The sequence below is a fragment of the Penicillium psychrofluorescens genome, assembly GCF_964197705.1.
Source record: "Penicillium psychrofluorescens genome assembly, chromosome: 2".
NCBI classification, from domain to species: domain Eukaryota; kingdom Fungi; phylum Ascomycota; class Eurotiomycetes; order Eurotiales; family Aspergillaceae; genus Penicillium; species Penicillium psychrofluorescens.
Genome location: NC_133440.1, coordinates 5033423 through 5047485, shown reverse-complemented (window position 1 = coordinate 5047485; position 14063 = coordinate 5033423). Strand labels below are relative to the sequence as shown.

General features: G+C 56.2%; 8 protein-coding genes across 8 annotated transcripts; 3 read left to right on the top strand and 5 right to left on the bottom strand.

Annotated features, from left to right (window-relative positions):
* Positions 1-171: 171 nt before the first annotated feature.
* On the top strand, positions 172-2427 carry PFLUO_LOCUS4082 (uncharacterized protein; the record flags this gene model as incomplete). Its single annotated transcript, XM_073781397.1, has 1 exon — positions 172-2427. The coding sequence occupies one exon, from the start codon at positions 172-174 to the stop codon at positions 2425-2427; it is 2256 nt and encodes a 751-aa protein (XP_073638156.1).
* Positions 2428-2844: 417 nt separating this feature from the next.
* PFLUO_LOCUS4081 (Diphthamide biosynthesis protein 1) lies at positions 2845-4207 on the bottom strand (the record flags this gene model as incomplete). The annotated part of the gene is made up of 2 exons (XM_073781396.1): positions 2845-4004; positions 4063-4207. 2 exons carry the CDS (start codon positions 4205-4207, stop codon positions 2845-2847), a joined length of 1305 nt encoding a protein of 434 aa, XP_073638155.1.
* Positions 4208-4403: 196 nt separating this feature from the next.
* PFLUO_LOCUS4080 (uncharacterized protein) lies at positions 4404-5519 on the top strand (the record flags this gene model as incomplete). The annotated part of the gene is made up of 2 exons (XM_073781395.1): positions 4404-4655; positions 4779-5519. 2 exons carry the CDS (start codon positions 4404-4406, stop codon positions 5517-5519), a joined length of 993 nt encoding a protein of 330 aa, XP_073638154.1.
* A 206-nt stretch (positions 5520-5725) lies between these two features.
* PFLUO_LOCUS4079 (uncharacterized protein) lies at positions 5726-6160 on the bottom strand (the record flags this gene model as incomplete). The annotated part of the gene is made up of 1 exon (XM_073781394.1): positions 5726-6160. One exon carries the CDS (start codon positions 6158-6160, stop codon positions 5726-5728), a length of 435 nt encoding a protein of 144 aa, XP_073638153.1.
* Positions 6161-6378: 218 nt separating this feature from the next.
* PFLUO_LOCUS4078 (acetylornithine aminotransferase) lies at positions 6379-7861 on the top strand (the record flags this gene model as incomplete). Its single annotated transcript, XM_073781393.1, has 2 exons — positions 6379-6507; positions 6557-7861. The coding sequence occupies 2 exons, from the start codon at positions 6379-6381 to the stop codon at positions 7859-7861; spliced, it is 1434 nt and encodes a 477-aa protein (XP_073638152.1).
* A 393-nt stretch (positions 7862-8254) lies between these two features.
* PFLUO_LOCUS4077 (ATP synthase F0 subcomplex subunit OSCP atp5) lies at positions 8255-9127 on the bottom strand (the record flags this gene model as incomplete). The annotated part of the gene is made up of 3 exons (XM_073781392.1): positions 8255-8458; positions 8516-8830; positions 8960-9127. The coding sequence occupies 3 exons, from the start codon at positions 9125-9127 to the stop codon at positions 8255-8257; spliced, it is 687 nt and encodes a 228-aa protein (XP_073638151.1).
* Positions 9128-9824: 697 nt separating this feature from the next.
* On the bottom strand, positions 9825-10828 carry PFLUO_LOCUS4076 (Mitotic exit network component; the record flags this gene model as incomplete). Its single annotated transcript, XM_073781391.1, has 3 exons — positions 9825-10066; positions 10128-10355; positions 10426-10828. 3 exons carry the CDS (start codon positions 10826-10828, stop codon positions 9825-9827), a joined length of 873 nt encoding a protein of 290 aa, XP_073638150.1.
* A 335-nt stretch (positions 10829-11163) lies between these two features.
* Positions 11164-13747, bottom strand: PFLUO_LOCUS4075 (Golgi membrane exchange factor (Ric1p-Rgp1p) subunit; the record flags this gene model as incomplete). Its single annotated transcript, XM_073781390.1, has 3 exons — positions 11164-12053; positions 12102-13151; positions 13207-13747. 3 exons carry the CDS (start codon positions 13745-13747, stop codon positions 11164-11166), a joined length of 2481 nt encoding a protein of 826 aa, XP_073638149.1.
* Between the last annotated feature and the right edge of the window lie 316 nt (positions 13748-14063).

The window sequence follows — 14063 nt, the reverse complement described above, 5'->3', positions numbered from 1 at the left end:
ATGGACTGAAGGGGCTATGCCTGTCTGGTCCTTGGTCGGTCGCGCTCGCTTTTCCAACTGACAGACCTCCGACCAAAGCCCTCTCGCCCCAGCTGGCCCGTGTGACTTGTCATCGTGGCCCCAATTCCCAAACCTTTATCCCCCAGTGGCCGATCGGACGGGCAATGGGGGATGCCTCCTCTGTCGGCCTACACTCCATTCGAGTCGCTTCTCTTCTTCCAATCCCTGGCGGCGTCCGATGATCGCCCAGCCAGCTTTGGGTCCATCTCGACCCTGTTGCGCAGCAACCCCTTCGTGCGCCAACATGTAGCCTTCAACGCCGACCGACTCAGCTCGGAGGCCCTGGAGGATCTGTACGCCACACTCCTGCGCGATGGGTATGATCGGGATACCTTAGGCGCGAGCAATCCTAAAAAGCGCAAGATCTCAAGCCCAAAGCCGGACGGATTCGCCGACGGAGTCACCCATGCGAAGCTTATCCCGGAGCTCGTGTCGCATTTGTATGCCAGGTATCGGGAGCTCGTCACCAAGGAAATCAGAGATGATGAGAAGAAGTACATCGAACTCAAGAATGAACTCGATCGACTGCAGAAGGACGCGCACCAGGCCGAACCTGCCAAATCCGAGGATGTTCCTGAACCGATGGACATTGACGTGAAGGTAGAGACGCCGCACCACGAGGAACCAGGCAAAGCGTTAGCAGGAACTGTTCTAGACGAAGCTGTGTCTACACTAGAGGAAGCCCAATCATCTGTCAAAGACATTGCGAAAGACACCCCTCTTCTAGGGAAGGCCGGACAACCGCAACCACCACCCGTCAATGGCCAGTACCCTCTACCAGCAACTCAATCTGCGGTTGCGCCACAGGCACAGCCAGTCGCTGCGGCTCAATCTGCCCGGGCGACCGCCGCACATCCTTCTCAACTTCCACCTCGGCCCAATGTTCCCGTGGCACCGACGCCCACTGGAAACTCCGGTCCTGCAGTTTCTACCCCGTCTACAGCTACTCCGCGCGTGCCAGCACAACCGACCTTCCAGCAATGGCAACTGGAACCATCTCCCCAATCTCCATACCCCGTCATCCCCCCCGGCACGGCTGCACCACAAGCTGGGCAGACGACTGACAAACAGTCACTGCCACCTATTTCCACCACTCAGCCTCCCCTAGTTCCCTCAACGCCGGGTGCATCGGCTGCTCACACCCCAGTACCCACCGGGCACGGTCGTATATCCCAAACCCCGAGTGCCACCGCCCTATCGTTCTCGGAGTCTCGTCGTGGTTCACGCCCACGGCTGTCCATTGACACACCGGGTTCCTCCACACCATGGAGAAGGACTCCCCGTCTGAGCATCCCCGGATCGCCAGTATCCCCCGTGCGACCGGGTCCAGATGATGTCAGCCCTATCAGTGAACGGGCCCCTTCTCCTGGTGATGAGATTGAGACATCCCTGCGTGGTGGTCGTGCCGCAAAGAAGACTCGACGTGCCGCTGCCGCAGAGGACAAGGCCGGTCCAAAGATCAAAACCGAAAAAGAGGCGAGCCGGAGGAAGCGCGCTGTGAGTGCCGCCTCGTCGCGCAGTCGCAGGCTGTCTGTGATTTCGCGTGACGAGGAGTCCCCTGAGCCTCTAGAAGACGGGGACCGTGACTTGCGACGCCGCAAGGACGAACCACTTACCAAGAGTCGCTCTAAGCGCAAACGTGGCCCCAGTGAAGCCGTGGAACAAGAGCCACTTCCCCCCGAGACGCCGAAAATTGACACGACGCAGTATGTCCTGTGTGCTCGTGGTTTCCACCGGACTGCGCAGACAATCTTGAACGACGTGACCATGCATAAACTCGCTTCGATCTTCGCCAAGCCGCTGACCGAGCGAGACGCGCCGGGATACCATGATCTCATCTACCGTCCACAGGATTTGAAATCCATCAAATCCGCCGTTCACCAGGCCAGCAAGGCAGTCTCGGCCGCAGCTGAGGCAGTCAGTACCCCAGCCGGTGACGGCGAGTCTCCCGCTCCTGCAGCAGGGACGCCGACGAGGGGCGGCATGCTTCAATTACCCAAAACAGAGGATCTGATCCCACCCAAGGGTATCGTCAACTCGGCGCAGCTGGAGAAAGAGCTCACCCGCATGTTTGCCAATGCTATCATGTTCAACCCCATCCCCGAGCGCGGCTTCGGTCCTGCCTTCCCGATGATCAGCGACCGCAGCACTCGTGAAAGCACTGAGACTTCCGGCGGCGACGGCGACGAAGGCGGGATCATCCAGGACTCGCTGGAGATGTTCGATGATGTCGAGCAGGCAGTTAACCGGTGGCGTGCGGCCGAGCGGACAGCGGATGAGCTGGCCAACAACAAAAACATACTGTCTCTCCGGCGCGGCAGTGCTAGTGATTTCAATACCGACAGTGCGGATGACGCTAAGGGGTGATGGATGGCTAGAGGCTTGTAATACTGTGTCTGATTAGGATTCGAATTGAATTAATGACTACTTTAAATTGTTCTTTCCCAACGCACCTACATAGAGCTGTAACCAGATGGTGAGTTTCTGCTCCTGTGGCTTTGCGAGTGGAAAGTTGAGTGCCAATCTCGTATGGTCCCAGGGACGAGATCCTTCTCGATAAATCAGAGATGCAATGAAAATCAAGATGATGTTCAGATATAGCTACGCGGTTTTTGCTATACCTGTCTGCTACCATACCAACACCATCGAGTACACCTTGAACATGTCATTGTATCTTATTTGAAGTATCATTCTCATACACTTTAAAGACAGACCTGCTGCCGTCTATTCCCCGGGGGTATGTCTATTTTCTTTGATCATCAATGCAAGCAGCAAGAACCACTCTCAAGCCGCACCACTCAACGCCTGCTCCGGCTTCGTCCTCCCCAATCCCTCCTTTGCATAAAAGTCCATCGGATACACGCCTTGATTCGCCTTATCCCAATTCTCACGCACACCAAGCGCCACCAGCGCTTCATACGGCGTCAGCAGCGGCCGCGGGAATGCATATCCCCAATCAATACTTAGGCGGGGACAGGCGATTTGTACCCAGCACTCGACCTCCGACATGGCAGCCAGCTTGCCGGGAAAAATCTCCGAGAGCAATAGATTGACAACCGGGATTCCGCGCTCGTGCAGATGGTTCTCGATCATCGCCATTGTGTGCGGGTTCCCCTGTCTCCCGAGTGACCCGAGAATAATCCCCCATCTGCGCGCGGTTTTCGCAGAATTGATCGCGTCGCGACGGAGGGTGTGCATCTCTTCGTGCTCGTATGTTTCGCGGGTGAGGGTGCGCGAGTACGGGTCGTAACGGTAGGCGGGGATGGAGGGGTTGTGGATCATGGCTGATTCGAGATGGAAGCGGCCGTCGCCGAGGTAGAGGAGGACATCGATTTCCGAGTCGGAGAGTTGGGGAGACGTGCAGCCGAGGATCTCACCTTTGGATAACGGTGTGATTTGCGGGATGACGACGCGGAAGCCCGCGCGCTCGAGGACGGGTTTCAAGCCGTGCAGCGTGGCGTTAAATTGGATTGTGCCGACGGTGGCGATGGTCTTGCCTGGTTGGAAGTTTCGCTCGAGGGTTGCGATAAGGTGGTCGGTGTCGATGCTGATGTCGACAAAGATATACAGGGTTTTGATCTTTGTGACGTCGACAGGGATTAGGCAGCTGTGTGCGTAGTGAACTAGCAGATCGCAGCCCAAGGCTCGCGCGGTGTAATCGTCGATGCAGCAGGCTCCGTAGGTGACGTCGCCCATGATCAGGGTCTCGATGCCCGGGCAGAACTGGGTGAGGATGTCGGAGATGGTCGTGGCGAAAATCAGTAGCCCCTCGGGGAACTGGAGGGCCACGCGCTTGGCGCCCGATGAGCGCACGCGGTGGATGGTTTTGGGGATCTCGAAAGAGTAATTCTTGGGTAGTAGTTCGATTGCTGCTTGGATCTCGGGGTCGTTGAGAATCTCTGGCGGGACCTGGTTCAAGGTGCGTGGTGTACGCCGGGGTGCAGCTGGACAGAACACGTTTGGTGAGTATACATAAAAGTTGGGTATATCAGACAGTCGTACCTTTCTGGACGGCCGTTGACGACTCAACATCGGTTGAGGCGGGCGAGTCCCGGGCCTGAGCGGTTCGTCGGCCGACAAATCTCTTCTTAGGCTGGCGCAGTTGTGAGCCCGAAGACGGGTCTGCCGTGACACTGGAGTGCTCCATGGTGAGTATACAAGAATGAAGAAGAGAAGACGATGGGAAAGTGATCGGCCAACTTTCTTCTCGCTGACTCAGTCCGGCGCTAGTCCCGAACAGGCTAACTCGCTCTCTCCGCATTGCCCCCCATGTCTTTCTTGTCGGTCACGTTGCTCTTCCGAGTCTCTCTGCTGCCCTCTTGTCTGGCTCTCTCTCTCTCACCATGGCATTCCGACCTCGAATGCGTCTTTTCTCGGCCTTTCGTACCCCCCTCTACATCCGCCGTTTTTCAACCGAGTCGCGGTTAACGTCGGACCATGTCCGCGTTGTCGAAGTCGGCCCTCGAGATGGCCTGCAGAACGAAAAGAAGACGATCCCGCTGGAGACAAAGATCGAGTTGATCGAGAAACTGGTCGGCACAGGCGTAACCACCATTGAGGCGGGCTCGTTTGTGCCTGCGAAATGGGTTCCTCAGGTGCGCAACCCACTGTCTAGATGGCGGGGAAGCAAGAACTGACTGACCATTTACCCGGCGTAGATGGCAAGCACTGCGGAGATTTGCCAACACCTTTTAACCTCACCACCTCCATCCAAACAGACAATCGCATACAACTATCTCGTTCCCAATATCCGGGGACTGGAGGGCTTGGTCCAAGTCATGGACTCGACAGGCGTTCCGGCAGGCTCGGAATCCAAGTCCGGCACAACCACCGAGATCTCGTTATTTGCTGCTGCCACCGAGGCCTTCTCCAAAGCTAACACGAACTGCACCATCGCCGAGTCGCTGGAGCGGATCAAGCCGATCGTCGCACTGGCCAAGACCAAGAACATCCGGGTACGAGGGTATGTCTCGGTAGCGCTGGGATGTCCCTACGAAGGGCCCGAGGTCGACCCGTCCAAGGTGGCTGATATCACCGCCACACTGCTGGAGATGGGTGCAGACGAGGTGTCGGTGGCGGACACGACGGGCATGGGCACGGCACCCCGCACCATGACCCTCTTGCAGGCGCTCAAGGCGGCTGGAATTGCCAACTCGGACTTGGCGCTGCATTTCCACGATACCTACGGCCAGGCTCTGGTGAACACGCTTGTGGGGCTAGAGCATGGTGTGCGCATCTTCGATAGCAGCGTGGGCGGACTGGGCGGGTGCCCTTATTCCAAAGGTGCCACGGGGAATGTCGCGACGGAGGATCTGGTGCATACCATCCACAGTCTGGGCATGCACACGGGAATCAATCTGGAGGAGATGTCGCGGATCGGCTCATGGATCAGTGAGGAGCTGGGCAGAGCCAACGGCAGCCGGGCCGGGAAAGCAACGCTCGCCCGATTGTCAACATAAAAAGCACGGTCTGCTTGACTATGTTATAGCCGTGGAGTCTCTTCAACCGGCGAATAATTCTTCTCCGCATAATTAGAATTGGAATGAACAAATACAAAAGTATTTCACTCGGTGATTATATACAACAACATGAAAATAATTTGTGAGGCAACCAACGCCAACCCATGCAACCCTCGAGCTATATGCTATCCTTCGCTGGTGGTCCCTTAGAAATCCGTCACCCTCCCACCATAGCTCCAATCACCCTCGGACCCCCATCGCAACGGCTCATTCTTCGGTCCACCCACCTCGCCTGTCTTGGGATTCTTTTCGCCGTCAAATTCTGGCTTCAAGCCCGCCGGCGCATCCGGGTGTAGTTCGGCGCCATCACCATTGGCCTTGACCTCCGTCTGAGGGGACTGATTGACTTGAGGTGTGCTGAAGGCTCCAGTCGAGCGTCGCTGCAGCTCTTCGAAGATCTCTTGTTCTTCCTTGGGGAGGCGTGGCGGAGCTGGGCCGGTGGCGAAGGCATTGGAGGGTTTGTGGTCGTTCTTTGCCTGGCGCGGGATTTGGGTGGTGGAAAATAACCGGGGGCCCGTTGTTCGGAGGGAGAGGGGAATAGCACGGCGAATAGCGAGAGAGGATAGCATGGTGAAGGACATGTTGTGTTGGGTGTTCAGTGGTGAGAGAGAGACAGAGGGAGATAGAGTAAGTAGAAAGAAGCAGGTGACTAAACTCGGAGCAACTCGCCGATCCCGATATCGCGGCACTTTTCTGCTCCACTAGTTGTGTTCACCTTATTGACTCAACTCATACACTGAGGTACTACTGTGTCCGGCGCAATTGAGGCCAATTCGCTCGTATGCACTCTAGATTCGCCATGTCTGCCCTTCGTGTCGCCGGGCGCCGCCTGCCTCGTGCGTGCAAGTTCCCTGCAGTGCTCATTGAGTCACCGCTGCAGCGCCGATGGGCGTCGAATACCACTCAGGATCTGAAGGCACAAGCACAGGTATGGAATGATTCGAAATCACGGTGGATAGTGGCTAACAACGAGACAGAGGGAGGCCTCACTCCCGAATCCTGACCCTGCCCCGGATTCCCTCACCATGTCCTTTATCCAAGAGCGCACACCATACATGGTCCCGACCTACGTTCGCCCAACACCGATGATGATGAAGGGACAGGGCTGCTACTTGTGGGACATGGAGAATCGGAGGTACTTGGATTTCACGGCTGGGATTGCGGTCAACTCCCTCGGTCACTGTGACCAGGAGATAGCACAGATCATTGCGGAACAGTCTGAGATTCTCATTCACGCCTCCAACCTCTACCACAATCCCTGGACCGGTGCTCTGAGTCAGTCTTTGATCAAGCTGACCCACGAGTCGGGGGCGATGCGCGATGCCGCGCAGGTTTTCATTTCCAACTCCGGCACCGAGGCCAACGAGGCCGCCATCAAGTTTGCCCGCAAGGTTGGCCGGTCGCTGGACGAGTCAGGCGCCAAACACGAGTTTGTCTCGTTCCACAACTCCTTCCATGGCCGCACCATGGGCGCGCTCTCCGCGACCCCGAATCCCAAATACCAGACTCCATTCTCGCCCATGGTGCCGGGGTTCAAGTACGGCAACTACAATGATATCGAGCAACTCTCGACCCTCATTACGGACAAGACTTGTGGTGTGATTGTCGAACCGATCCAGGGTGAAGGAGGTGTCAACGTCGCGACACCCGAGTTCCTTGTAGCTCTGCGCAAGCGCTGCGACGAGGTCGGGGCTGTCTTGATCTTTGACGAGATTCAATGCGGACTGTCCCGCACCGGCGCTTTTTGGGCTCACGCTCACCCGTCCCTGGCTCCGGCCTCGGGACAGGCTGCGCACCCAGACATCCTGACCAGCGCCAAGGCACTGGGCAACGGCATCCCCATCGGCGCAACCATCGTCTCTGGCAAGACCGTTGCTCCGCACATCAAGACGGGCGACCACGGCACGACCTTTGGAGGAAACCCGCTGGCCTGCCGCGTGGCTCACCACATCGTGGAGCGGCTCTCGTCGCCGTCGCTGCAAGCCTCCGTCAAGGAAAAGTCTGCGCAGTTTGTGTCGGGATTCCAGGCCCTGGCGAAGAAGTACCCGGGTCTCATCCAGGAGGTTCGCGGCCGTGGCCTGATTCTCGGCGCGCAGTTGTCTCCCGAGTATGCTGACAAGGCGGGTGATATTGTCAACGCCGCCCGCGAGAGGGGTCTCCTGATCATCACGGCGGGCAGTGGGTGCATTCGCTTCGTCCCTGCTTTGACTGTTACCGAGGAACAGATCAAGACGGGCCTGGGAATCTTGGACCAGGCCGTGGCCACTGTTCTTCAGTCATGAGCCTTTCCCTCTGGCCCTTTTCGGATTTTTCGTTGCATGCTGTTTGATATACCATTTCGTTGTAACTACCTATACTGCTATAGATAGAATAGAGCAAAAGTTTCATTTTTTCTCTTATTGGATGTTCCCAACTGCGGTGTCCGGAGATAACAACTCCCGTGCATGCAGAGGATCTGGGCTACTTGTCTACAGGGCCCAAGTGTCTGGAAGAAATGTATCTGCAATTCACATAATGAAACAAAACCAACAAAGAAAGACAAAGGGAATGTCTCTAAACCCTTGATTTGGGCGATCACCACTTCAAGTCAATCCGACGGACGATGCTATATCTAGGTAACAACTCATCCTGCATAAATCCCCCACCATGAGGCTATTTTACATTCCACGGGCAAATTACAAGGCATCCGTCAGAGCCTTGTTCATCTTGGAGATCTTCGACGACACGCTCAGGTCGATGGTGCGGTCACCAATCTCAACAACGAGACCGCCCACGAGATCGGGGCTGACCTTGGTGACCACCTTGAGCTTCTTGCCCTGGCTGTACTCGGACTTGGAGACGGCCTTTTCGAGGCGGGAGATGGTCTTGGCGTCGAGCTCCTATTCACGCCAATGAGTTTCCGTGGCAATTGACAATCAGGAAGAGAAGGGAATTACCTGAGCACTGGTGATGCTAAGCTCGATCTCACCACGGTGGGCGCTCATGAGAGTCGCGAACTTCTGGCACACACCCTCCAGGGCACTGAGACGGTTGTTCTCAGCCAGGGTGGCGAAGAAGTTCTTAAGAATGTCGCCCTTGTCGGCACCGGCAACCTTCATCAGCTCCTGGGTGATTTGCTGCTTGTCGGCGTTGCTCAGAGTCGGGGTGCCGAGGATGGTGGACAGCTTGCGGTCGGACTTGAAGGTCTCGTCGAGGTTGGAGATGGCCTTGGCGGTCTGATCGAGGGCGGAGGACTTGGAGGAGGCGGTGAACTTGAAGGGATGTCAGTTGGGGAGTTTCACATTTTGCATGTGTGGTTCGAGATGACAGAAAGAGGGGGGTGAGCAGGGGCCGGGGAACCCGGATAGACGTGGTGCGGTAGCAATACATAGAAAACGTACCAGAGCAGTGGCGTAGGTGCCGTCAACACCGAAGAGGGCCACAGGCGGGCTCACGTCCTGGGCTGGGGTGGCATAGGAGCGGAGGCCGTTGATGGCGGCCGTGCGAGGGACAGCGAACTGCTGGGCGGAGGCACGCAGGCCGGCGCGGGCAACGCGAGCGGAGAGCATGTTGTCAATTGGCCTGAATAGAGCCTCAATGGAGGGAGAAAACAGGAGTTGAGGTGGTGGTGGAAGGGAGGCAGATGCGACAGTCGGGAGGGCGTCAATGGGTGAAGATGCAGACTGAGTTGTCGTCCGACTCTTTCCCGTGGTCACGTGGGATACTCGGGACTCAGTTGCTTACATAACCTACTATCTACCAAGTTAACTAGTTCTTGCACGTTGTCGCATTAGTCCCAGGCACCTTTCGAAAAGGGTCGGCAGCTTTCAAAATAAGCCATCTGGCTCTTTGCTGTGTGATACTGCACAGTTCCGTCCGTTTGTCCAAGGCCATCAGAGGAGTCCGACCGGATGGGTCCGGTAGCTCTACTCCCGCACTTGAAGTCCCAACGAGATCACGCTCAATACAGTGCCTAGTATAGACAACGAATCAGCCATAGCTAAAACAAGTTATGTCGTGAAAGCTGCCAGGTTGGAAAAATAGAAGATGGGGGAGCTGGTTATAACGTTCGTATTCTCGCCTCTACGCGAGCCGTTTAAGTAAACACGTCCTCGTAAGAGCGGCGGCACGCCACTGTCGCTATAGCAGTATACAGCGAGTACAAAACTGCTAGGGTTCAATTGCATAATTGCCATAACGCCTGATTATCAATCGATGCATGCACACTCCCGAAACGCCTAGAGATAACCCAATCCTGGCCGTCAATCAATCACTCTTCAACATGCTGTCCACCAGATCCCCCAAAGGCCCCCAGAAATCTTTCCCACTCGCCAGCCGATGCTCATCGATAAAAAGCACATAATGCTTGAAGCTCGTGTTGAGATGCGGCTCCAGTCCCAGATGCACCACGACCGGGTAGTGATGGCAGTAGATATGTGCGTAGACACGGTACAGCCGCTTGAAGATCTGGCGTAGGAGACTGGGGAAGGTCTTGGGGAAGGGGACACCTGTTTGATGGTTCACAATCAGCACACGTCTCGAATCTTCCAAAATACAATGACAACATACCAATCCGGCTGGGGAACATCTGCTCGTTGTCGACGTTGCTTTGCACCCAGCTCATCAGGTGCTCGATATACTCCGGGGCCGACATTTTGGTCGGGCGCTTGTAGTTCTCGGAGTCCTGCCAGAGATATTCGAATTCGTCGGTGGCTTTCATCTCTGGGCATGTTTGCGGGGAGCAGAATTCCGTTATCGAGCCGTAGAGGAGGTTGATTTGGTTGTAGAAGTCGACGACTATCGACCGGTGCACAAAGCTCGTCAGCCTCTTTCCGTCAGAGAATCGGATCAAGTACATGCAACATACTATTCACAGCAAGCCATTCGTTCAGATCTTCTCCTTCCGGCAACTGCACGGCCGTGCGGAGACTCCCACTCCCAAGAGTGGCCTCGGCGAACTGGCGCAGCTGGTAGCTGCTGGTGCCCTTGGCGGCAGACCGGGGCTTGAACGGTGCTCGTGTCCGAGCATTGCTGGGAGGTGTTAGTCCATAGACTCCTTGTTTCAGCGCGCGCACAGCGGGTGATAGGTAGGAAGGCGGCTCCAAGGCCGGGACACGGGAAGTGCGGGTAGTCTGGTAGAGGGGAGAAGAGGAAGAGGAAGGGCTGGAGGCGATGCAAATGGAAGGTGTAGGGTGAGGAGGAGGCGAGCGCAACAGCGACTCGGAGGGAGTAGACAAGTGGACGGGAGCAGGGGTAGCGGGGACCGACATGGTGGTGATGAACGAAGCCATCTTGTGTTCTCAGGTTTCAGCGCTCAGGGTGGATTGCGACAGGTCTGCATTCCAGTCAGGAATTTAGTTTCAGTCAGGACACCATGACGGAAGGCCAACGACTCACTCAGGAATGTCTGCCAGTTCGGGTTTAGTGAGGTGTGGTGGAAGCGAAGTTGTTATCGAGAGATAAGTGGCCGTGCTGGGTTGCCCTGGCGACAACACTACAGACGACGTCAGACCTATTGTAGAACACGGATGTGTACGAGGAACGCAGCAGTAGGAGGTAGCATATATTATATTTGATATGATAGATTTGTACGAAAGTGTTCCAACTAGATCGAGTATCCTTGATTCTCCTCAGGTAGTTGCTCACGCACAGTCTCGCCATACACCGTCAACGGGATCGAGATCTCAAATGACTCGCAGCCCAATCGCTCCATCGCAGACATCACTTTGCCGCGATCATCAGCAGACAGCGTTTCGAGCAAGCCAATGCCCGATGGACTAGATCCCTGCTCGCCGGTGCTGCTGGCCGTCACAAACTCAAACCGTAATTCCCAATCCAGAGTAACGCCGCTGGTGCGGATCGTAGGTGTAGCCGCGATGGGGATCGCCGGAGCAAAGACAACTCGCGTAGAGAACAGCGTATTCTCAAACAGGGATGCGTAGATTCGTCGTGTGGCGCGATGGATGCTGGCACTCGACCGCACGGCCAGAGTCGGCGTCACCTTCTCCGAGGTTTCCAGTGACGCCCGGACCGCGTAGCACGGGACTGCGGCTTCGCCAAAGTCCAAGGTGGCGATGATGGTCTCGCCGAGTCGGTGCGCCGGCCTATTTAAGACAACCACCGCAATGCGTTGCCCCTCACGGGCGATCTCAAAGCGGTTGGGGCTGCGCCTTGTGTGGATAGCTTGATTGCTGCGCAGAATCGCGAGGTCGATGGTATCTTTGGCGGTCAGAATCTGCTGAGAGGGTGTGGTATCCATGCTCTTTTGTCGCTCATGCAAGGCTCCGGGAGGAAATAATGTGTTAGAGCGGGCTCGCTGCTCGAGGATGTTGTCCACATATGTCAGGAAGTCACCAGCCGAGCCCCACGGACTGTTGATGCTTTGGTTCTTTAGGGTTCCCGCTGGTGTGCTTGGTCCGACTTTTGTTACCTTGGCTTCGTCGCGCAAGAGCACATACGGTGACATCAAGTCGTGGCCGACAACGTCTCCTTTGACTGGAAGGGTGTTAGATTTGATATAACGATCTTGGAAAGGCAACTTACCATTCACACCGCTAAACACCCGGAAGGGGATGTTGATACGGTTTACCTTCTGAGGCTCATTGGGTCCGCTCGGCCGCTGAGTACCAATGACCAGGTTGTAAGAGATTTTGATGGCTTTCCCTTTATGACTTGCCGGAAGCCCTTCGGGGAGGGTGAACGAGAAGGTGTATGACTGCTCCTCGCCCGGCGCCAGTCGCAGGTCGACAAAGAGAAGCGATTGGGTGGTGGAGAGTAAAGGTATTGAGCGCGAGGAGGCGACACCGCGCATTTCTCGCAAGCCATCCAGTTCATCATTCGACATCAGGCCATTGATGGATTCTTCAATGGCATTCCATTTGAACGCACCCCAGAAACCACCACCTTTGCGCGAGCGATCGCTGGATGGGTTGGCGCGTCCAGGAATTCCGCTTCCCTGCCCACCAACGACTCCCTTGCGCTTCACTTCGTCGAAGACAGATTGATCAACTAGTGAGCCATCAACTGTGAAAGATGCGCTGACCTGCGCATAACCCATCAGCAAGGCCTGGTTGTCCGATTTGGCAATCGAGGGTACGACGCTGGAGTAGTGCCGTGCGTGTCGAGCAGGAAGGGGAGGCCGTGCACCCTGAACGGAGTAGTTTGTATATTCTGATGCAAGTGTCTCACTCGAATGGTCGCTGACGGAGTAAAACTCGCCGCTGCTTCGACTGCTTCCATTCACGCTGGTGGCCGATAAAATCCGCGTGAGCTGCTGGTGGCTAGGAGCCGCGGACGGATCCTTTGATTTCCTTCCATTTATGTCGCCCGATTTCGGGGAAGGGGTTCGAGCAGCAGAACGGATATTCGTCGGTTCGGAGGGCGGGGGAGCAGCTGGAAACTTGAAGTCGATGGCAGGCGGCTGTGGTCTTCGTGCGGGCATGCGCATTGGCTCCCCCGGGACTATTGGGCTATTTGCCATTGGACTCTGACGGTTTACCCGGGCTGAGTGGTTGGTTTCGACCCTGAGATTGCCCAAGCCTGACTCGAGTGGTGTGTTCATCGGTGGGACACCACGGATGGGATTTCTCCCGACTAAGAAAGCACAGTCAGATTTCATGCGGAATTTCTGTAGTTTTCTGGTGCATACCTTTTCTGTACGCCTCATCATAGCTATCGTGCCTCCGGGGCACAACTTGAAGACTTGCGGAGCGCCCATGGCCCCTAGCTAGTGATTTGGCTCGTGTGAAGTTCTGCGGTGAAGGGCTGGAGTCGACTTGACCCTCACTGTCTATGGACAGAATCGAGACCGATCTCTTGTGGCTGTGACCGGGCTGCCAGGACCGGGGTGTGGAGGGGCTATTGGGCGGGAAGCTGTTGGAGCCGACCAGCGGCGAGCTCAGCGATGAGGCGGTCCGGTGGAAGGGTTTCCGTTGGGAACCGATCGAATAGGATCGCCGGCTCGAGAATAAGCTGTTGGGGGATTTGAAGGAGAAGAAGGAGTCGGAGGCGGAGTTGCTGGCGTGGTTGGCGACTCGAGACAGCTTCCTCTGATGGCCCTCACCTCCATTGCCGGCGGCAGGGGTGGTGTCCGTCACGTTCTTAAAGGTGATGACACACTCCACATCTTCGCCGGCGAAAATCGTCTGGTCCTTCCATTTGACGAAGACCTGGATGTTGGACGACGGCATGGCGAAGGTCGGTCAGCATGAGGGGAGGGGGGGGCCGCAGTCGAAGAGGAAGAGTCAAGAGCTGGGGAAGTCGCCCGCGCTCAGGAGCAGTAGGATCCGGATAGTGATGGAGGATGGGAATTGCGCATTCTGTCCGCGGGCGTGGTTTCGGGGGGTTGTAGAGGAGGAGCAAGAAGGAAGAGAAGGGTGGAAGTAAGAAGACAACATGTGTTCGTGCCTGGGGCCGCGGGTCGGTGGCTGGACCGGAGCTACTCTCGATGCGGTAGTTGACAGTTACGCCGTATGAACTGACAATTATAAAATTTATAGCTACACC